This window comes from Taeniopygia guttata, chromosome 7, assembly GCF_048771995.1.
Source record: "Taeniopygia guttata chromosome 7, bTaeGut7.mat, whole genome shotgun sequence".
Lineage (NCBI taxonomy): Eukaryota > Metazoa > Chordata > Aves > Passeriformes > Estrildidae > Taeniopygia > Taeniopygia guttata.
This window is the reverse complement of record NC_133032.1, coordinates 20,322,176-20,345,534: the sequence shown is the minus strand read 5'-3', so window position 1 is coordinate 20,345,534 and position 23,359 is coordinate 20,322,176. Positions and strand designations below refer to the sequence as shown.

At 42.7% G+C, this 23,359-nt stretch overlaps 3 protein-coding genes across 9 annotated transcripts in view; 1 reads left to right on the top strand and 2 right to left on the bottom strand.

The window, feature by feature from the left end:
* The window catches only part of CYP20A1 (cytochrome P450 family 20 subfamily A member 1), a 15,582-nt gene extending 5,508 nt beyond the window's left edge, over positions 1–10,074 (bottom strand). The window contains exons 1-8 of one of the 2 annotated variants that reach the window (XM_041717532.2): positions 9,961–10,074; positions 9,026–9,075; positions 8,775–8,941; positions 3,782–3,927; positions 2,976–3,143; positions 2,221–2,299; positions 482–597; positions 13–67 (exon numbers count right to left, since the gene is read on the bottom strand). In XM_041717532.2, coding sequence (XP_041573466.1) covers positions 13–67; positions 482–597; positions 2,221–2,299; positions 2,976–3,143; positions 3,782–3,910 — 547 coding nt within the window. In that variant the 5' untranslated portion in view covers positions 3,911–3,927; positions 8,775–8,941; positions 9,026–9,075; positions 9,961–10,074. Of the gene's footprint in view, positions 1–12; positions 68–481; positions 598–2,220; positions 2,300–2,975; positions 3,144–3,781; positions 3,928–8,774; positions 8,942–9,025; positions 9,076–9,706; positions 9,841–9,960 lie in introns of those variants that run through there. The other variant, XM_030277615.4, reaches the window with a different exon arrangement.
* On the top strand, positions 9,088–16,827 carry LOC100190105 (alpha-aspartyl dipeptidase-like). 4 transcript variants are annotated; one of them, XM_072931577.1, is made up of 8 exons: positions 9,127–9,715; positions 10,085–10,173; positions 11,270–11,344; positions 11,890–11,969; positions 13,323–13,496; positions 14,895–14,954; positions 15,688–15,770; positions 16,321–16,827. In XM_072931577.1, exons 1-8 carry the CDS (start codon positions 9,399–9,401, stop codon positions 16,397–16,399), a joined length of 957 nt encoding a protein of 318 aa, XP_072787678.1. In that variant the 5' UTR covers positions 9,127–9,398; the 3' UTR covers positions 16,400–16,827.
* NBEAL1 (neurobeachin like 1) overlaps positions 16,816–23,359 on the bottom strand; it is an 81,215-nt gene continuing 74,671 nt past the window's right edge. For all 3 annotated transcript variants that reach the window (XM_030277610.4, XM_072932333.1, XM_030277614.4), the window contains one exon: positions 16,816–23,359. In XM_030277610.4, coding sequence (XP_030133470.3) covers positions 23,258–23,359 — 102 coding nt within the window. In that variant the 3' untranslated portion in view covers positions 16,816–23,257.

Sequence of the window (23,359 nt, the reverse complement as noted above, 5' to 3'; positions counted from 1 at the left end):
AACTGTACTTACAGTTAGCGGTGATTACACATCCTGCCAAAGAGAAAATCATTGTATCTTCCAGAATCTAGGAAAGAAAATCTACTTCACGGAATGAAGTTCATAAGACTGTAAAGAGAATAAAGAACTGGCACACTCTCCACTCAAGCACATTAAATCCCTTTAGTACAGAGAGCAGGAAATGTATCTAGAAGACATATACTGAACTCTCTTTAGAACTTCCAATAGAATTGCACATGCCATGCTTAATATTAACATACTTCTGGTTTATAAAAATAGCTATGAAGCAGTGGCAAGGAAATCTACCAAAGTCTAATGAAATCAAACATTGCAGGAATAGAAAAAACTAAGCAGAAGCCCTGCTTTGGTAAAAAAGCTAAGCTAAGATGCAAGAACTTATATTAATCAAAGGCTACAATGTAATGAATTGCCCATCTGGCAAAACTCCATTACTGTGTAAGGAGGTAACAGCTGCACAGACCTGCTGGTCACTCAGGTTCCCCTGCAGCAAGGTGTCTATAAAGACATGCCTGTTGAATGATCTGCCTCGGCGCTCCTTCGTAACCTTCCTTAAGATGGATTCCATCTCCACCAGAGCTTTGGAAGAAAAAATAAATGCTTATTTTAAAACCTGGTCATCCTGGTGCTGCAGAGAAGCAAATTCATCTTCCCAAGCAGATTTTCAGACCAGCTGTCCCTGCTGGGCTCATTTACAGAAGCAGCCTCTGTTACATGTTACTGTCAATTTGGAAGGCAGTATCCCCAGTTTAGCTGAAATGCAGGAACTAAATAACAGAGGTTGCCTATAAAAAGCCATCCTTACAGGTATAACCAAGGTGTATACTCTGTGAGCTGAAATCACAGAAGGGGAAGACAAGTAACACTGTCAAACCACCAGAGAATGTATTTTCATCAGCCCCCATGAAAACAGGTATGAGGCACATAACTCTGGTTACATGGCCTGCAGAGTCACAATTACTACAGCACCAGGACTGATGGAGCCCCTTTGGCCAGGGGCTCTACAGGCAGGGAGCAAGAAGATGGCTCTGTGCTAAAGAGTCTGCAGACACAGAAAGGAGTGGAGAGAAACGGGGGAGGGTTTTGGCACAGAGTCCACATATCTGAAGATATGCAAGTGCCTCACTCCTGATGACTGCTGTGGGAATTAGGGACCTAGACACCATTGCCTGTCTGGCTTAAATGACCTATTGAGGACTATCCAAGAAACATGGAGTAGAATTTGGGTACGAAACTCCATTTATCAAGGCCCACTTCAGTTCCTTTGTCTTAGAATACCTTCCTTCCTCCTCTCTGCACAGGGAGGCCAGCATCACTCAGACACCATGGCTTACTATCCGGAGTTTGTGAAATTGTGTCCTCATGCATCATCATACTACAACTCAGACAGAGAGTGACCATGGGAGGAACCCACTTCAATGGGGCAGAAGTTGTCCTCAGGTTCTGAAACCCACAGAACCAGAAGCATAAAGAAGGAAACACTGGGCTTGGAAGATTTACAAACAAAACTTTAGTTCCAGATACAATCTACTTCAGTTCAGTGTCTTATCGATCAATACCGAAATGGTTTAATTATTAAGAACAAAAAAGATAAGACAATCTAAAATTGCAATAACTTACTATAAAATATATTAGAAACAAAAGTACTGCTGTAACAGACCTGAAAATCATGTTATCTTGTAAGAGCCCATCAGAGGCTACCTGATGGTGTATCCAACAGAGCAGCACCTCTGTACTTGTGTTTTCCAGCCTGTGAGTGGCTGTCTGGCAGTACAGGCCCCAGATGGTGCAACATCTGAATGCCCATATGAGCCAAATCCAGAGGCTCCATCTGTCTCCACCTAGCACAGCTGCTTGCCTCCAAGAGAGGTCAAAAGTGGACACTAGGAAACAGAACAGTAAGGGAGGAAGCACACCCTGATTCTTCCCCTCTATCACTCTCCAGACTGGACAGACCCTAGAACTGAACCTGGAACTGGAATTCTAGTCCTACAACTTCTCACATAAAGGCAGCTTGCTACTCAACTCCAAAACAATGATCTAATCTGAGAGTAAGCACAGTGTATCTCGTAGCTTGCAGCATGATGAGCAACTCTGAAGATAAGCCAAAACAACTGGGCAAATGAAGTGCTTTCATATGCTAGCTAACTCCTAAGTATTAATCAGAGTAGTAGGAAAACCCTAATTTTGGAAGAAACCTACCATCTTCATAGTGCTTCTTCCTAGTCATGTTTTTGTCAAGAGATCCATCCAAGAAACCTTTTCCAATCTCTGACCAGATCTGGAAGGACAGAAAGAACAGCACCATCACTTACCATAGACTGAGCCTGCTGGGACCATTCTATTCTTCCCTACTCAGGAATATGAAAACACCAAATAAAATCAGGACTTCCTGTCAATATGGAACTGGTCTCTTCACAACATCACATCCTATTTCAGACTATGCTAACTGGAATTAAACTGAAATTAAAAAAACTGTAATTAAAACCGTAGGAAAAAAACTATGGGAATCTTAAATGGGAGATTGAACTGTTTATTTCTCACCCTATCTCCAGCATGTTTAACATCCCCACATGTAGGGGGGATGTACAGGTGAGATCTCCACAGATTTTCCTTTCTCCACAATGTCACAGAGCCTTCAGAAGATCTTCGAAAGGGAGAAATTCCACTGGCAGTCCCAACAGAGTTTAACTGACTTAGGTGCCAAAGACCTCCTAACTGCCATTGGATTTGGGCTCCTGATCCCCGTGGATCCTTTAGAAACACCTCAGACTAATGACAGCAGGATCAGCAGTAGGATCTAACAGTTTCAGCTTGGGACAAGTGAGACAGACCCCTCAAGCTCATACTTTAAAGTCTCAGCAGTAGCTTGTACTAAACTGTACACAGATTCAAGCTCTGTGTTTTCAGTTTGGAAAAATTTAATAGGAGATTTCCTGGCTCTTCAGGACACTTACTGCATCATGGTGCCTGCGGAATCGGATGACTTCCCGGTCATCTTCAAAGCTGCTGCCCATGGCTGTCTGCGTGACAGACTTCATGGCAAAGCCCAGCATGTGCTGGCAGAGTGGCACATGTTGTGCCTCGGGGAGAGACAACCATTTGGCCAGCAGCTCTTCTGACAGCTTGAGAGGGAATGAACCATTAGTTAGCAGTAACACCAGAAGTCTATTTACCAAACACACCCTGGACACATTCCCACCCACTTCTTAAGGCAGACCACACTTTCATGGCTATGGAATAATGCTAAACTCTTTCCAGGTTTCTTTCAATTATTAAACAGTAACATTTTAGCCTCCAATCTTCTGCTTCTTTCAATGTTCTCCCCTGACATGGCAACCCTACCCTCTTCTCTTGTTCCCTCTATCATAAAAGAAACCTTAAACCCTTTAATGCAGAAGAGGAAAACATCATATTGCGGCTGCTGGACTAAATCAGCATCACCTCTTTGTGACTCCAAAAGCTGGTTCCTTGCTCCATCCTCTTGTCCTGGGAAATATATCTAGAATCCAGGTGCTCCAGTATCTTTAATTGCATCTGGTATCTTGGCATAAAAATTAAGCAAGCTCAGTCCTCCCCCCAGCCCACTGGAGCTAAGAGAACACAAACATTCACACCATGAAAGGCATAGGTTGTTTGCTATCTCAGAATGCTTATAGCCCCAGCACGAATTTGAATGCAGGTTCTTTATCCTAGTGATCATTCTCACTAAACCTTCCTCTGTGAGCCACACAGGGCTTCTCTGCTGTACAAAGGCAGTTACCTTCTGGATGAGAGCAACATTACTTTGCCAGGACTTGGTCACACCATTCTCATACAGTTTTCTCCTCATGTGGCTCTCTCCTGTATCCCCATTCAGGCTGGACTGGTACCTCAAGAGGGATTTCAGCATTGTCTCAAAGGGATCCACTGAAAGCAAACAGAGGAAACACCGTTCAAAAGTCACACTACACAGGGCTGATTAAAACAGCAGCCTCTTTAATCAGATACTGCTACTTCTGGGCAGCGAGCAAGGTTCTGTGGCTCCTTCCCCTACAACAGTGTCTTTGGGGTGTCAAGTTTCTCTTGCTCAGTGTGGGCTGCTACCTCACAAGTCTTTAGGGCTGACTGCTGCCCTGTGATCAGCTCCCCATGCAGAGTTTGCCTGCTGGCTCTACCAAGTAACTCTTTAGTAAAAATACCTTCAGAGCTTGTTCCCTCTTTGCCAGTTCCCAGCTAGTTGTGCCATCGACTTGGTGACAAGAGTGAATGTGGCATGGTCTTTCCCCTTCTCCAGCCTGACCTGCAGTGTCTTTAGCACATCCCCCTTCACACCTGGTGTGCCCTCCTGCCCTGAACGTGGCTATGCACTCAGGACATACCAGCTCATGACAGACTTAGCCAGAGGTTGCTCTGGGCACTCCTTCCTTTGCGTCACAGACCCAGCAAACCTGGTTTGATACCCTGCTGCTCCTGCATGATTTCTCTTTTGGGCACTGAATTCCCTGTTGAGGAGCTCTTCCCAAACTAGCACCTACCTGTCTGCCAGGGCTGCCTCCAGAAGCTCTGAAGCTCCTACAGAAAACCATAACCTGCTAAGCTACAGAATGCTTCTACTGCTAATCATCTTAACTCTGAATTTCACCACCAAGTACCTCTAGTTAATAAATTTGTTGAAGGATATTAAGTGCCAATGCAAAACTGCGCAATACAGCATGGCATATGTTTTTCCCTTTCTGTAAACCTTTTAGTGTGTCTTGTGGATCTGACAGAGTCTTTAAGGAGCTATTTGGAAGCAGCAATCAGGGTTTTCAAGAAGGATATTGTCGCTGTTTATCATAGTCTGTTATTTCTCCCAGATGGAGAGTGAAACCTCTGAGGCATCAGAAAACATCAAGGCTGGGCTAGACACATATGACTTTACCAGCTGTGGATGTATCTAGGATTCCCCACAGAGACTGAGGCCTTATTATGCTACCAGGCAAACCTACAAGAAGAGAAAATTCCCACCTGCAGAGGACTTACAACCTAAAGACATAAAAGCAGCTAACGAGGCCAGAGGCATGAATATGGTAATCTTTCCCAAATGTTTTTCTCTCACATCTTTTCCCTTCCAATGTTTTTAAGCTCTGCATCTCACCCTCTTTCCCACTTTGAATGACAAGGAGCATGAGCATGTGTCTTTTGGCAGAGCAGATGGTACCTGTGGCTCTCCACGTGGCACTGGCTGTTATGTGCCTCGAGCTGCTGCTGACAATTCCTCCTCCAAGGTACTTTGTCGTGGAGCTGCTATTCATGCCACAGATCCCTGCTGACTGGCACTGGCACAGCTAGGCACAATACTGGGCAGCCAGGAAGACACATGGCAGGTGGCAAAGCCCACACAGAAAATCGAGCAAGCAGAAGCATCTAGAGAGGCTGGAGGATGCTTTGCCTGCTGAAACTGCAAAGTTTTCCTGCTGCATATGAAAGTAAACTGCTGCATTAGCCATGGGCTCTGGGTTTTTTTCTCCCAGTGTCCCTAGACTAAACTGGCAATCCCACATCACCAATACAGACTCACTGCTGTTCACTCAGGGCTGCAGAGCCCAGGCCCTTTTGCTGAGGGCTGGCTCTACCTCCTGCTGTTTGGGAAAAGGCTATTTCTGCACAGCTGTGGGAGGCTAGTGACTCCACAAGGCACAACCTGCTTCTGGAGAGAGCTCTCTTCTGCCAGCACTTGCACAGACTTCATCCTTCAGCCTTCGGTCTTGAAAACATCTCCAGGGTTACATTTTCACCCCTCCTAGTGACACATACCAAAATTTCAACTGTTCTTTTCACTTACATGGAAATCTCCCCATCCCAAAAACCTCACAGTGCTGTCCTGGACACCACTGCAAATAAATATAGTGAAAAGTTCTAACTGAGATCGAGCACAACTGACCATCAGAGACAGAAAGGACCTCTGAACCTGCACAGTAAAATGCTCACACAACAGCAATGAAGTCTGCTCAGACAAGCCAGGACCCACAGCTCCATCTCCAGCATTCAGTGTGCTTCAGGTTCATTGCCCCAACTCAAAAAGCAGCATCAACTCAGGAGAATTTTCCATGCTGGTCTCTGAACCCCCTGCTCCTGGCAATTCTGAATTTGTCCACCCTCTTCACATTCACATTGTTTGTAGGCCTGAACTGCTTCCCCAGAGCCACTCAGGGGAATCACCAGTACCAGCTGCAAAGTTTTACTTCCTTTGAATTCCCCTTGCAAATGAATCTCAACCAAGCTTTAAGAGGTCATCAAAACATACCAATTTCAAACACTGCTTGAAGCCTAAGGAAAAAGAGTCTCCTGGCATTGGAAATGTTTATAATTACGAATCCAATTAGTCCAGCTTCAAGGCTTTGATGAGAAATGTATTATCTGTACCTCTCTCTCCCCAGGAAGTTTGGCCATACCTGTGACACACATATGAGATGAAAGGAACCTTTGATGCTTGGAGCCAAATCCTCTATCTCAGCCTTGGAACCCAAATATCAGGTATCCATGAAGATGGATGGTGGCCTCAGGCACTCCAGCTGACTGAGGAACAGTCACATAGCATGGGTTTTCAAGTGGGGATGAAGAGTCAGGAGTTGGATATAATGCAGTCCACTGTGGGCTGTCTCCTATCCCACAGCACTGTGTGCACAGAAGAGATATGGGCAAGACCACATCTCCAATAAAAGTTCAAGCCGCCCAGAGCCACTTTGTGGCTGAGGCCTACTACAACCCCTGTTCCCACTCACCAAGAAAGGGTACAGGAATGGCTACAGCTACTCAATTACAGCTATTCAGCTCAGTCTACACCTCAGTGTTTCAGGAAATATAGCCTGTAAGACTCCTCACCTCTAATAAAGTTTGAGCACTTCTGGCAAGCATCAGTTCTAAAAGGAAAGCAGTGATACAACTAATATTGCTGCTCTTCTAGCTCTGAGATCATTAGAACCCTCCTCACTTCAAGCTTGTTGCCTTTATGAGTATCCCTTCAGAAGCTCTTTCTTCGTCTGGGCTGAACACACTTTCCCTGGCTTCGCCTGCACGACAGGCTTCCCACTCCTCTGAGAGCACTGGCAGCCTTTATTTGCACTTGCTTTATTCAAAATCATGCCTGAGTATAGAGGTCAGAGCCACACACAGGACTCCAGGTCTGACTCATGCTCATTTTGTGCAAAAGTCCTCTCTTTACAGAAAATCCATGACTCAATATATCCTTTTTTTTCTGAGGGCCATGTCATCCCACAGGCAATTCATGCAGCCCACTTTTTCTCCTCCTGTTCCTGTTCCTGCTATCCCAGCCCTGATGGGTGGGATATCAGCTATCCCTGAGGGATATTCATCTCACTCTGCTGCCCTGTACTGAGAAAGGCTTCCAGAATAATGCCATCAGGGTAGGACAGTAACATAAGATGGAGTATTTCATGTCCCCAACACTGCATTGCACTTTTCCAAGACAATATAGCATTGATCCCCCTTTCAAGTACCAGTCCAGTATTTACTAGTACCCAAGCAAATTCTGAACTGAATCCCTGACACTTGACTTTTCTAAAAATTTAATTACCAAAGCACAATGTGCATTTCCCATTTATCCCCCATCCTTAAAAAAATATGTTTAGCCCTTGGCATAGCAGGATACTAGGCTAGTCTGTAGCTGCCTGGGTCACCTAATTTCCTGCACTTAAGTCCAGGCATCGTATTTCTCTCTCTCCAATACTCAGATCCTCCCAAATTCAGAACATTTATGAGAACTTGCCTGTGTAGGGGCCTGTCACCATTTCTCTGAGCTTTGGGAAAGTGACTGTCTGCCTAATTTTCCCCCAACATACTTGAGAGCATTCAGATCTTTCAGGGTGGTTTTCCACCTTCTGGAGTGTCATCGTTATCCGCTGTGTCTTGCTGATACTTGTTAAATCCCACTCCTTTCCCAGATTGTCACCATTTCTTTTTTTCATTCCGTCAGGCAACTGTACATGAAGCTTACCCCTCACGACCCCAGCATGAAGTGAGCTGAGCTATCTGCCTGTGCCTAAAGACAGCCTACAGGATCAGGTCAGAGGTGTGCACCTCTGCACACCTCGTAAGATAAAAACTGGCAAAGCAAGAGAGTAAACCCAAACACCAACTTATCAAGTGTGATAACCTTTAGGAAGCAAAATGCCCCCCTAAGAGGCTTAAGCCATAAATTCTCTCCTATGACTAAGACGGTCAACTCAGCTACCAGCACCACCATCCACTTCCAAGAGTGGAAGATCATTCAAGGTTTTCACCACAAAACTCTATGCACCCAAAGAAACATGAAAGGTAAGGAACTTTTTCCAAATAATAGTTTGAAAAACCTTCATGCTGAACCATACAAGGCAGTTATCACAAACAAGCAGAGCTGCTTTCAGACTTGATTTAGCAAAGTTTACCCTCCTAAACTGTATTTCAAACTGCTTTTAAAATGTATGCCAAGTGGCTACAAGACGTTCACCTTGCTCTATCAAGTGACTAATGAGCATGATGCTTTTCCTGAAAAGCCTGTAGAGAGATGGTAAAAGACACAAGCATACTGATTTCTTGATGGCCACTGGACAGCAGTAACTCTTGGTCACTGATACTCAAGTCCAGTAAGCAGTCATATTTGAACCACCATGTCAGCTACAAAGTCTCAATTTTTTTCAATGTAGAATGAAACCCCAACTTCCTTTGACACTCTTCCTTTGATGCCCGGTGAGGCCAGAACAAATGGACTCAAAAGACAAATAAAAAACACTTACACAACCGGTTGGGGTTAACATGTTGTTTCAGGAGATCGATGGAGCCGAGGCTGACAACAAGACGCCTTCCAAACCAGAAGGAGACCACTGGCCCATATTTCTCATGAAGGTTCACAAGAAACTCATGTAAACTGCTGCTGACAATGATATCTGGCAGATTGCCATCCCTGAGAAACACAGAGGGTATCTGGTCATGAACAGCATCCTCTGCCAATGCTGAACTTCATAAATGTGGGACAAAATCCACTTACTTTTCATCAGTTGGAGCCAGCCCAGGGATACCTGATGCTTGCCTAGATGCCTAGAGTAAAAAGAAATGCATCAATCTACAGGAACTTCAGATTTTATACAGGTCCCACAGCTTTCTGGCAGATGAAATTTCCACACCAATACCACTACACTACTTCCAAACAGGGAACAGGAGCTGGGTATGCTACATCTGCAAGCTTTAAACCTGCTAAGCCGATAAACCTCAACTGTGTGCCTGGTGCCACTGGCTAAACCAGGATTATTCATCTGGTTTGATGAAAGATGTCTACGTAAAGATTTACAGGGTCAAGTTTGCAATGTAGGGTATCACACACTGATTTGCCCTGGAGGCCTGCACGAAGGCAAGGCGAGCAGATGATCGCGCCTCTGGGAAGCGGGATTCCCCCTGGAGCACGTAAGGCAGGAAGAGTGCCGGGGCTGCGCGGTGCCGGGAACGCCCTGCCCCGCAGCTTCTCCCGCTGGCCTCTGCCACGTCCCGAACGGGCCCGGGCCACGGGCCGGGGGCACCGCCCGGGCCCAGGGGCACCGCCGGGCCAGGGGCACCGCCCGGCCCAGGGCCGTGAGGCGGGCCCGGGGCTGCGTCGGCCCCGCGGCCGCTCGCTCTCCGCCCGCCTGCACCGGGGGCCGGGCCGGGCCCCCCGTCCCACCGGCGGCAGCATTACCGGGTACAGGTAGAGCACGGCGCCCACGAGGATGAGCAGGAAAGTGACGGCGAAGATGGCGAAGTCCAGCATGGCCAGGCCGGGGCGGCGGAGCGGCGGCGGCTCGGCCCCACCCCGAGGCCGCCGGCGGGGCAGGAAGGGGCGGACCGGGCCGGGCTGGGAGCGGGGCTCGGCTCGGCTCGGCTAGGCTCGGCATGGGGGGCCCGCGGCGCCTGCTGCTGATCTCCAACTCCACCCTGCACGGAGGGGGGTACCTGGGCCACTGCCAGCAGCACATCCAGAGCTTCCTCGGGCAGTAAGCGCCGCCAGCGCCGCGGGAGCGCGCCCGGCCCCCGCCGCCGCCGCGCCGACCGCGCTCTCCCCTCTCTCCTCTCCCAGGAAGGTGAAGCGGGTGCTGTTCATCCCCTACGCCCTGCACGACCGCGACGCCTACGCCCGCACGGCCAGGGAGAAGTTTGAAAGCCTGGGTAAGGCCGGCCCGGCTGCGGCTGTGCCCGGGGCTGCGGGGCCGGCACCGGGCACGGGGAGCAGGCTGCGGGCAGCAGGCTGCGGGCACGGAGCGCCCCGGGACGGGCGCGCTGCGGCCCGCGGGCAGCGGGCTGGGATGGACTGGGCTGGGCTGCTGCCGAACGGGCAGCAAGGGCAGTGAGCAGCAGCAGCCGGCTGCGGACTTCTGCATGGAAGGAGATGTTCTAGAGGCCTCCAGAAGAAATCCTGCAGCAAACACTTCTCACTCCAGGGAGGAAGATTTTATCCCTAACTATTAAGTGGCATCTTTTTATCCTTCTTAATCGAGGGAACATTTCTTCCCATATATCTTAAACCTCTGCTCAAGCCACTGGTTTTAAGTGAAGACTATTACTTAAAGCATCTCAAGGAGCCAGATAGTTCCATGATGGACAGCAGGTGAACTTTGCTTGGAGCAAAGATCTCTGCAGAGCAGTCTACAGCAAGAACTCAACCTAGTATCTCTCACTATTGAGGGTAACTTTGGACCCGTTAGTGTAGTAATAATCAGTACTCACTTCCCCGGGCAGCACATTTTGCTCCATGACTTGCAGGAAGATTGCTGCTATCAAATGCCTTTGTTCTTTTGTCTCTCTCGATACTTCAGTGAACCCCAGCAAGACAAATCTATCAAAGTCAGACATTTTAACAGAAACAATACTCAGATCAGGTATTTGCACAAGCAATGCTAGAACCAGCACATCCTGTCAGACTTCAGCACAGCCAAGCTGAGAACTAACAGCTTTTCCCTCATTTTCTAGTTACCTGGTAATGCTCAGCAGGATATTGTGCCTCAGCCTGCACCTGAGTGAAATGTTCTGCTCCTAGACAGTGAATGTATATTTCCACAAAACAAACATTTCCTTTTGTACAGCTGGATGTTGAAGCCCTGCACTAATGTAGGATGTACACTCTGTTTTACATTGTAGAGTTCTCTGAAATTTCCCTGGTTGAGACATTTGGCTCAGGGTTGGAGGAGGTGGGCAGGGAGGGATTGAACATATCCCATTCTTCCACCAAACCGACATGGCAAAGGTAAATACTTTTTCATTTAAGGTTATAGGCTGGACAGCATTCATGAATCTTGTGATCCAGTGGAAGCTGTAAGGAAATCTGAAGCAATATTTATTGGTAAGTTTTACTTCTTATTCCCCAGTGAAGGTTTATATAGGGCACTGGATTAGTCCTGCACAGAGGTGGCACTGAAGACCAACAATTAAGCAGTTAGGCCTAGTAATTAGAAACTACACAAGACAGTAACTGGGAGCCCTAAGACCCTAAATTTAGTGGTGGGCTGGGAAGTAGATTTATTAATGGAACTTCATCTCCAGTAAATTCCAAATTATTATTTTGAACAGTACCTCAGTGTAAAAACATGATCATAACATCTGTATCATCACTTTAGCAAGCCGTAGAAGTTCTAGTCCTAATACCGTGGTCCTGGGTATTGGAAGAGACGTCACTGTCAGACAGCAGCAGCCTTACAAGGATGACTCAGGGCATGCCCATGGCCTGTCCAGTCACCATTCTTCTGAAGCTTCTGGTTTTACTGCTTCTCAAAGCAGGATACTGCCCTGAATAGAGCATAGAACTCATAGCACCTGCCAGGTTTGTAAAGGTTTAAATTAAAACTGATGGTGAAAGCATGTGAAATGAGCTGAACTTTCTTTCTGCAGGAGGTGGGAACACATTCCGTCTCCTGAAAGCTCTTTATGACAACAGTCTGATACATGAGATCAGGAAGAGAGTGCTTGAGGTAAAATTACAGATTCTGGCCAAGTGTGGAATGGCTGGATGTCACACATGAGCTTTTGTTCAGACAAATCCAAGCTGATTCTGCATTTTTGTCTCTAATATACTTCAGATGTCGAGCCATCTCAAACAGCCTGGTGAACTGAAAACCATGGCCAAATAAGGCTGTCACTGAGTCATTGAAAAGACTTAAGGTCAGCAGTCTGTCTTCCTAGAGCAGTTTTCTAGATGCTGGGTTGCAAGACCTTGGGATGTACAATGCCACATAGAATCCTAGAAGTAAATCCCTCAAAATACTAGTCAGAAGACCAGTGCAGGATTTAATCTATGTCCAGAAACCCTGTTTTTCAGCTTGAGAGGTCCACTTCATATCTTGCTGATATAAATGTGTTCATGTTGCAGGTTATCTGCTAATAAAGTGGTGATAAACTTGGATCCATACATGCCTTTCAGACAGTGTCCTGTTGATGTTAGAAATTATATAATTGTTTTTTATCTCATTGGAACTGAGAGGTGCGAGTGCCATTGAGCCCCTCTGGTCAGCAGCACCAATCTAGTCAGTGAATCTCATAAGGCACAGCAAAGATACACCATCTCTGGAGGAGAAGAGAAGCAATGTGTTCCTTAGCAATGCAGAATTGCAAATGACTTTATGCAGATTTATACATAAGCCACAGTATGGCCAGCTGCCAAGAATAAAGGTTAGCTAGGCTTATCTTAATATATAGAAATTCAACATCTATTGTGGGAATGAAAGCCAGAAAATGTCCAAATTCCAGTTGTCTGGATAACTACTTGGTTAAATTACCACCAGTTGTCTCAAGCCAGCTCTATTTTTACAAATTGTTCAGCATGACCTGTATACTTGCATATTTGTGTGGCATTCTTCTATGTACAGCACAGTACACGGTACTAATAGCTGAACAGTGCTGAACTGGTCTTGTATTGGTAAGCTGATGCTGTGATTACATTGCACTGGGCTTTCAATGGCCTACTCCCCCCAGAAGCCACTTAAAAGCCAGTTCAGTTATTTCCTGTACCTGCAATAGAGGCAAAGTCTCTCCTCTTAATAGCAAAGTCCAACATGCACTGACAGCCTCGTAGGTTCTCTCTTGGGGGATCACAGAGTTGTGAGTACAAGGCAGGCAGCAGTTCTCTGACACAGAGAAGTTTCTGCCCAGCTTAGAACCTTCTTGTTCTGCTTTTCACCTGTAAAGTTAGAGGTGAGTTTCCAGTGAGAGGAGCTGGAAGGACTAAGTCTGATCTGACTGTTGGGTTTCTGGGATTTATAGAAGATGCTATAAAACTGAGTTCCTAGTTGTGATACTGCAGACTGATTGTTGCTTTTGTCTTTCAGGATGGGATTCCTTACACGGGATCCAGCGCAGGAACCAATGTTGCTACTGTCAGCATCAATACCACCAATGACATGCCAATTGTTTATCCACCCTCCCTGCAGGCTCTAGGATTAGTTCCTTTTAATATTAACCCCCACTACCTGGACCCAGACATTAAAACAACTCACATGGGTGTAAGTAAAGCACACCAGAACTAACACAGTAACCAGTGTGTGGAGGAGTAAAAATAGTGTGCATTTTTGAGGCCTTACAAAGCTATAGAATGTCAAACAGCTGCTCCCTAGAGAAACTGGAAATGCCAATGAGGTAGTAACACTTCACTTCCTCCAAAAACTGAACTTGGGAAGAGGGGTTGGCAACACTATTACTGAACAAAATCGTTTTCAAAAACAGAAGCTCTGCAATGTCTGAAATACTGCTTGATATCTGGCATGAAATGAGGGAATTAAAAAAGATAAACCTGAAGTGTTAAAATGCAAAGTACTGTGGTTCTGGAAAATTCTATCTTACCTGCTACTTGGGAAGACCTAACTTAAACATAGATTAAGAGGCTTAAATACCTAAAGGTCTGAAGAAATGATCAGAACAGGGAGACCTTGAGATTGATACAGTTATTGTGTAAGAAAATACCTGGGCACTGGTGTCCTTGCAGGGACAGCCTGTAATGTCCAGTACAGAGCAAGCATATGCACTAGTATAGCTGAAAGAAAAACACTTCAGCCATCAAGCACAGAGACACATTTCCTTCTTGAAACAGCATGTCAGCTAATTCCTCAGGGAACAATCTGTGGTGCATCTTTTAGCAATCTAAATACTTTCCTCCTTGTAATCAATATTGCATGGTTAGAGGAAGTATTAAGAGTTAGGGAACAATGAAGAGATGGTGGATGCTTCTAGATGGGTGAAGAGATGGGTGTGCTTTTAGAATTTAAATGAAGTTGTAGGTATTCATTTAATCAGCTTGTCACTAGATAAACAGGCTGTCTTCTCCCTATAAATAACTTCCCTTTCTCTCCAAGGAGGCTGGAAGCCCTGTGCTGTAACAAGTCCCTGCTGTGTTCCTATGTTTTTATTTCTTTACTGTTGCTCAGTTCAGCAGCAAACCTCAGGAAACATGACAGAGCTGCTGACAGAAGGAAATTCTTCAATGTAATACCTACTTGAAGATAAACAAGCAAATACTTAAATCACTAAAAATCCATGATTCACTACTCTCTTTCACAAAGGTGGCACCTCAGGCATTTGCTTCTACCACCTTCCTGGTAGTATTAGTACTATCTCTGCACACAGAGATAGTACTAATTGTAAAAAATTGATTAATTGAGTGGAAGTAAGTTTTAAGGCTTTTCAGGGTTGGGATTGTGTGAGTTCTGTTTGATCAACCTGCAGCAAATTGCTGCTAGCGATGAAGGGTAAAACACATATCTATTAAATAGAGTCAATTCTGCCATCCCAGTCTGCTTGAGGGGAAGTATCTGCTTTGTTAGGAAATTGTTTGGTGTCATGTTGCCTGGATAGCTCCAAGTCCTACCTTATGGCCTGGGAAGCTAAATCTGTGCTCATTATTGCAGGAGACAAGAGAAGAAAGAATCCGCCAGTATCATGAAGAACCAAACACCCCTCCAGTTCTGGTGAGTAGTAGCTCTCCATCAGGAAGCTGTAGCATGAGAAACATTTTAAATGCATTCATGCTAGCTCTCAGTGTGGGTTCCTCACCTGTCAAGACTTATAAAACCATGGACTGGAATGCTAATTGTATTCTTGCTAAGAGCTTGAGCCTTGGATATTGCTCATTGTAGAAAATGGATTAGGGCCAATTAAATGCATGCTCCTGTTAGTGTTGCTCAACACTACTTTAGGCAGCTCTGATCTTCCCAGTCACTGGCCACCATATACTGGGTCTTGGGGGTAGTGTGCATGCTGATGGTACAAAACTCCCCTTAATCTTTGTGCAGATACTCTTAACCTGTGTAATAGAGTTTCTGAATTTGCACATTCAGTAGTGTATACATAATTTCATTATGTCTGTCTGGGGAAATGGGACCTCTGTTTCCTGTCCCTGTGTTTGATCTTGTGGTATAAAGTTTGTGCACTAACAAACCCAGCTGGCTGTTGCGCAGCCCAAACTGGATCTAAGAATAACTGTGCGAAAAACCAGTTCCTCTCTTCCTTAGTGATTTTTCCTTTAAGAGTGAAAACTGAAATAAACAAGAAAATCAACTTCTAAAACAATATAACTCACCTATTTTTGTCTTTACCTCTTTGTTAGGAAAGCATGGTGCCACTGAGACTGGCCTGCTTGTGACAGCATTCTACCCTTTCACATAGCTTGAAAATAATTTTAAATGTTTCCACCTCCACCAGGGCTTGCGGGAAGGTACGATGCTGTTAGTGGAAGGAGATAAAGCCACGCTGCAAGGAGTGACAGGAGCACGTCTGTTTTTGAGGTAAATGCATCACTTGAATTGATATCCTCCTTCAGAGAGAAAGGAAGAGAGGCTTCTATCAGACTGCTGGCACATGCTGCCTGTCTCCCCCATCAGAAGTTATTTAATCCCTTGGTTCCATTTCTCTTTGGGGAAAATGTGAGTACTGTTTAATGCTCCAAAGGAGCCAGCAGTATGACAGCACTCCAGAGGATTTTTGATTAACCCAGTGCATGCTTTGGCACTGCATCCATTGCTGCTTATGTTTTGGAATTCTAGTTACCTTTCACAGAAAGAGCCCCAATAGTCAGCTCCTTTATTGAAAGCCAGGGAAATAATAGACTTGGAAATCATAGCCAGTTTGGCCCTAATGCACTGAACTCCAGAACAGGGGAATCCATACCTAGAATTACATGGACTTTATTAAGAAATCTAAAATACATGTCACATGATGGAGTCAAAACTCAGCTTGTTCAGAATAAAGGTGCCTTGATCTATCCTTAGTAACAGGTAGAAGCAGAGTAGTCCCACCTCCCATTAAAGCTCACAGCATGGTTTCTCTTGTTTGCAGGGGTAAGAAACCAACTGAACATGAGCCTGGAACAGATTTCAGTTTCCTCCTGACTGACAGCAATCCCCTGAATCCATAGCCTTCCATATTCTGCAGCAAAAGTTATAAATGGGGAAGACAAGGAGGAAAAAGGAAAGAGACGGCTGTCATCTCAGGGTGGGTGGGGAACTTCAGCTTCATAAATAAAGATAAATATGCATTAGTGGGCTCTCGTCCTCACCCCGATGCATGTCTCGAACACCTCCTTCCCAGAAAAAAGACACTTTTTATTGCAGCACTTGGATAATCATAACTGTTCAAAGCTTGAAGAGGCCTGTACATTCACATGTCCACTGATTCCTTCCCCACAAAAAAGAAAGATACCTTAACACAATTAAGATGGGACACTGAATCAGCTGTTCCCACTGCCTACTTTTACCTGCTACATAAAATAATTGTTCATTCAGTGTACTCCCACACTTAGTTTAATTTTTGTGCTATTAATAAAGGGAGAAGTTATGCATTCAATTACTTTTATTTGCTTCAGACTCATGTTAAATATATACAATGCTAATTATGTACAAAAGTGTGCATGTTAAAAATTTTCAGGTTACAAACTTGCAAATCCTAGAAAAGTGCAAAATTTTAAAACATCTTCCACCATGCTGTACAGGAAAAAACCCATCATTAGCCAATATACACACTCTTAAAACATATTGATCAAAAAACAAAGTAAGACATACAGTTTACTCTTAAAGCACCCAGAGGGAAAAAGATATTGCACAGAAGACAGACAGCAAGTTCATTACAGTGCCTGAAGGCTCATTTCTGAAAGTAGCTATTTCCAACACTCCTCAGACCTAACATTTAACTCATTAAAAAGGCATTTTTTGGCATTTAAAGATCCATTTGTAATAATGTAATTGCACAATCTGTAAGAATTATCAGAAGATACGGTTAACTTTGCTGTAAGGCCTTTGCTTCCACCCCCTGATTAGCTTCAGTAAAAATTCATCAGGCAAACTGAGTAGCATCACAGGTTCCATCAGAACACTGACCAAAGGGAGGCCAAGTCTCACATGCAGCATATCTCTATTCTCATACTAAGCTGTCCTGCAGAATCAGAATATGTACTGCAAGCTTTTCTTGGATTCTTTTTTCCCCTATGGCTTTTTTTAAGAAACAGCTCACTGCTGCATATGACTAAAGTAGTACTGTCAGGTGCAAGACTTACGTTTATTTTAAAGCTATTTCAAGGCAAAAAATATGGCTCCCTTGAGAGGAAAATACTGACTAGGTAGGAAGCTAAATAAACAAGTGGCCTCCAAGTTCAGTTAGATCTATGATATATATGGCTGGATTTTTTATATTCCAATCTCAGAACACCTTAGCAGCTTTAAACCATAATCTGTACTGACAATCATGCTTCTGGGACAGAAGATGTGTGATGAAATTATGTCTGTGCTGAATATAAGCATAGCCCTGAACTCTGGAACTACCTGCCAAATTTCTCAAGTCCACTGGACAAAACTAGGAAGAACACACACTGAATGAACTCTATTGAAAACAAGTGAAACACCTATTTTATTTGGGCCACTTAGGTAAATGATAACTAAAAGAAAGACACACCAGTCTTCTTCACAGATGCACAGCAAAAAGGTGAGTTAAAACTGAACAAAGGCTACCTTGGACTAAGCACTGCAAGCAGTTCCTCATGTATGTTCAAGACAGCAGTAAGGTGAATGGCACTCAACTGAAATGCAGAGCATGCTATGGTGCCACTCAAGCATTTTTACATTCAGGCATCTGATATCCATAACACTGAAGAAGGGAACAATAGCATTTTACCAAATTTAAATGGTAAATTTAAATTTACTTTTAATAGTAGCTTTTTAGAAAACTTGCTTCCTTCAAAAGTATGTGCTTACAAAGGCAATTTAATAATGGTAAGATTGGCTCCTTGGAATGGAAGATATCTTCCAAACACTTCAGTTGACTTTAACATTGGCATACAATGAACCCACATGTATAGGATACCATGGAAACCTACTCTCCCCAAAAGGAGACTACCAAGAAGTGTCATGTTTGCAGCCAAAACCAACACAGCTTTTAAGCCAGAAAGCATAAAAAGACCTAGAAAGCACTGAAGCACATGCTTGAATTTCCCTTCAAATAAATACAACCCTATGTAGTACTTTCACATAACAGTATTTATTAGATCAGGCCCTAGGCTCACATTAAGATATGCATTTATATGTGCACACTTTTTTTAAAATTCATTGAAAGGGAAAAAAATATTCAGAGCACCTCAGCTCAACATTTAACATAGTCAGCAAGGTGCCTTTAGCAGTGGAAGACAGGAATGTTTCAGGTGACAGTACAGAGCATGTGTCTACAGAGACTCAATATAGGAGCAGAAGAAGGTCGGCATCTCTGCACCCGTTCTAGCTCTAAAGCTCTCTACCATTCTATAATCTGTATATAGATACACATTTTCAACTAATTACACATACACAGTAAAATTTGGTTTTCAACTAATTACACATACACAGCATTTGGTTCCTTTACTTATCTCTTCTAATGATTTTGTTAATAAAGATTGGGAAAGGTTTGGAAAGGAAACAGGGAGGAGGAAGACATGGTTTAGGGAAGTGAGGTATACAGCTCCCATTGACTAAGGCAGGAGTTACCAAATCTGTGCATTACAAAAATAAATATATCATTCCTGCAGGACTATTTTAAAGAATTTTTCCAGTGCAGAAATTTAGTTCTTTGCACTTATTTAAAGGACAAAGAAATACAACTTTCAAGGGGATCCTTATAAGACAGCCAATTTACTTGGCTATTTAAAGCCTGTGAAGACTGATAAACCTGTTTTGTGATAATATTCATGATCTAAGGTATGCCAGAGAGGAAAAAGCTTGTTTAAATCAATGTTGCAGATTAGCAAAACAACTGTAATATGGATGTGGGTGAGTTTGGTTTTTTTTTGGAGGGAAAGTTGTGGGGGTTGTGGGTGGTTTGGTTGGTTTAGTTTTTTTCTTTTTTTACTCTTTTTAATATCAAAGAATTATTTTCCTAAGAAAATCTAATTTCCACAATGTATAGTAATCATCAGGACAAATGCAGTTACTTTAGGACTGGGATTATTATGTTGTGCTGCTAAGGTCCGTGGATGATAGAAGATGTGGTTTCTAAATAGCCTGTGAATGAGTAATGGATAAGTATTTTGGTTACAGAAAAATTTGCCTAAGTCAGATTTCACTTTCTTTATGCTTGTATAGTTCAAACCCAGCAAAGACTAGATGGGATTCTTCATTATAGCTAAACAGACAACTAAAAATACTATCAAGAATTATAAGTAAATTGATTTAGAGAAATTTAGCAAACATTTTACTTGAAATAAAGGAGACATGTCTTCTAAATACCCTTTGGTACGCAAGTTCAAAACTGTGCTATGAAAAAGTTAATACTGCTAACTACTTTATCTAATTTATATACAGGTATGAAAAGTAGGTCAGTTTTCAGTTTCTTTTTGATATATATATTTACACTCCTAGTTACTCATCTTCAAAGGTAAGCATATGTTAAACTTTGATAAATATTATTAAAGTTGTGGCAAAAATTAAATATATGAAGATATCTCAAAGAAGATCTTGACAAATGTAGTGCTATGAAATAAATGTCACTTAAGACTTGTTTGTTCTAAATTCCTCACTGGAAGCCTATAATCTCAAAACTTCACTTTTTACACTTAAACAAACCTTTGAACAAAACCAAAGGAGAATCTTATTTCACCAATACTACCTGAAAAATGGGATTTTAAGCTTTCTTGACTTGAGGAAATCAAAGAATTATGAAAGTCAGTTCACCAGTTCACAGTGCACTGCGTAAGAGGCTGCAATTCAACTGACTGAGAAGCTGATCAGAATTATTTTCTGTTTTTAAACATTACTGTCTACTTTTTATGCAAATAAATTAAACCTAAAAGAAACAACATACCACCTTATGCTTACACTTAGGATTCATTTTTTATTTAAAGCTGGTTTTAAACAAAGGCAAAGTGCAGAACTTCACAGCTATGGAGGTCCTTCCAGATGGCCTCTGGCAAGGAAACCAAGGTGTGATGGTGTTCACCTCCCACCCCCAAGGACCAGATCTCAGATCCAAAGGCCATGGATGTTGCCATTCTACCTGGGGCATAAAGCAGCAGCTCAGAGCTCACCTGCCCCCTCCTCATTCTGCTGCTGCTGCTTTGTACTGAGCACAGACCAGCCTTGAGTTTGAGAGCCCAAGAACTTTCCACACTTAAACCTGTCTCAGGTATTTGTGATGATCACCCAGTGCTTATGATGCACTGAAATTATGGTATTCAAATGTCAAAGGTCTTAATCATAAGTTATTTCAATTATTGCAACATTATATTTTACTTAAACTGACACATTGCATTGATTATTCTTTAATATAGAAAAATGTTAATTCAGCTGTTGTATAAACAGAACAGGATGTTTTCAAATGTGTATGCAAACCACTCTGTGCAAGTGACAAGAAGAAAACTGTGCTCCCACCAAACACTACATAAGACCCATCTCCCTTTTTCCACTTCATTCTCATAGCCTAGAACATGACAATTTCCTGCCCCCTTCCCCTCCAAATAAACACTTAGCCTTGTCTAGGCATTTAAACACAATATTAATGAATGCACATAAAACCCGTCAATTCAATGCCCAAGCCGAGTTTTTAAAATCTCCCATAAAACAGAAATATCTCATATTCTGAGCTGAAATACTTCTAAACTAATCTACACAGATCTCCCCTGAAATCCCTTCTTCATTAGATCATAACGGACAAACATACTTCACATTCTCATAAACAAACTTAATACTTCCACAGTATCCTTAGTATTCTTACTGGATAGGTAATTGATTAAAAATAGTATTTTTCACTTCTCTATAGCTTATTTGAAAATATGGGATGTAGGTTAATTTCCTTTTTTTTTTTAACATACATGGAGTATGAAAAGAACCACACTACTTTTGGAAGTTTAATCTTCTCTTGGCAAGTGACTCAAGAAAATAATTCTTATTCTCTCCTAACTTTCCAGACAATCCAGTCTGTCACAGTGATTAGGCAGAATCTTGCAACTATGCATAGACCCACTTGTTCACTAATCTGATTTATTTTGCTTACAAAAGTTAAGAAAATGCAACACAGCTTTCTTTACAAAGTACACCAATCAAGCATCAAGAGGGATTTTTTTTCCAGTAAAGAAAGTGAGAAGGAGAAATCCGTTTGAATGAGACTAACACAACTTGTAAAGATTATCCTTTAGCAGGGTAAGGAGATATTATTATTTTTATAAAGTCAATAAATATTATGCTTAAAGTCAATGAAATGAGATTATACATTATGTTCCTCAGGTAGTTCAACTCCCTAGCCACAGGGAATATCTGATAACATTTATGAGAGATATAACACACATTCTTTTCAATAAATAAATAAAAAATAACAAGAAAAGCAATGGTAGAGGGAAGAAAGGGGGATCCAAAAGGGAACATACTAGCTAACAATCCTTACACCTGCCTTGTGTCTGTGCTCCCCTCACCCCATGGGATTTTCTTCTTTTAATACATACATGAATATACATATATACATACACACACATATATACACATACACACACACCTTTGCACACTGATCTGGAAATTTATATTTTTCCCTCAGTACCCAGCTTTTCTAACAGTATAGGGTTTATAATTTCAATCAGTAACATTAGAAAAATATCAGATTGCTAGGAAAATGCATACCCTTCTATCATCATGTACTGCTAAACACAAAAAAAAAAAAAAAAAAAATCAGTAATGGCTTCTCCAAAACATAGTAAGAAATTTGATACAGCATACATAAGGATCTGGTATTTTCTTTTACCAGGTCTTAAATGCATTTAGGAAATGGATATATCATCTGTTTTCCCCTGTTTATTTTTACAGAAAAAAATATGGCTAACAACTGGTTTGGTGAACACCAAGCCAAGAAACAAACAGGTGCTATTTTTAATTGAATTGTGCTGCAATGTTGCATAATGATTCTGCAGTGGAAATTTATCTTTTGTTTGTAGAAGTTGCCTTACTAATGAAGCAGATTGATACATGACCAATATAGATAACGAGTCTTCCTGGGTATTTCTGCAAGATGTTAAATATATAATGGGATTTCTTGGTGCATGTCGTAAGTTTACTTAACAATATAAATAATTTTCAGCAGCAATATTTCCTACCTCCTTTAGCTCCTTCACCACCTCCAACTCCTTTGAAGTTATTCATGTCTGTACTTAAAACAATTTCTGATAAAGTAGTGCAAAACACAGATGTTCCATGCAGAACAGCCTAAAATTGGAACTACACAAAAGAAGAGAGCAATAGCTATTTACACAAACAAGCTGTAATAAAGTTCAATAGGCTAAAAAACGTATCGTGAAGGTCGTAACCATCATCTATTCATTCTGAACCCAACCATTGCAAATACCAGAGTTTTAATTTACTGGAAAATACTCGTGCTGTCAAGGCAAAGCCAAATATCTTGTTTGTTATCATGGAGCATCTGGCCCTACTCAGCTTTAAATCAAATGCTACTTATCTTAAATTCAATTAGTAATCTGGGGGTTTGAAGACTTGTGAGGGGATTGTTTGGGGTTTTTATAGCCCTCCCAAAACACAGTTTTAGCAGCTGTTGAGAGAGGGATTTTGCTGTGAACAAGTCAACACAGTTAAGGACAAATATGCAAGCAGGCTAACTTGCATGAGTATATATGCTTACTACTATACCTCTGCCATAGGTTCTTCATCAACAAGAATCAAAGGGCTTCAGAATCAAAGCCCTAATTCCATATTTATACATCTAAAGTGACCAAAAGATTAAACATTTTTCTGGAATCCATGAAAGAATGTAGAAGCAGCAATCACTTGGAATCTTGAGTGTTATATTCAGTCTCTCCTGATGAAATCTGGCTGAGCCGTTTGCTTGATCCCCACAGCTTTCGGGAAAGCTGACCTGAGCGCAT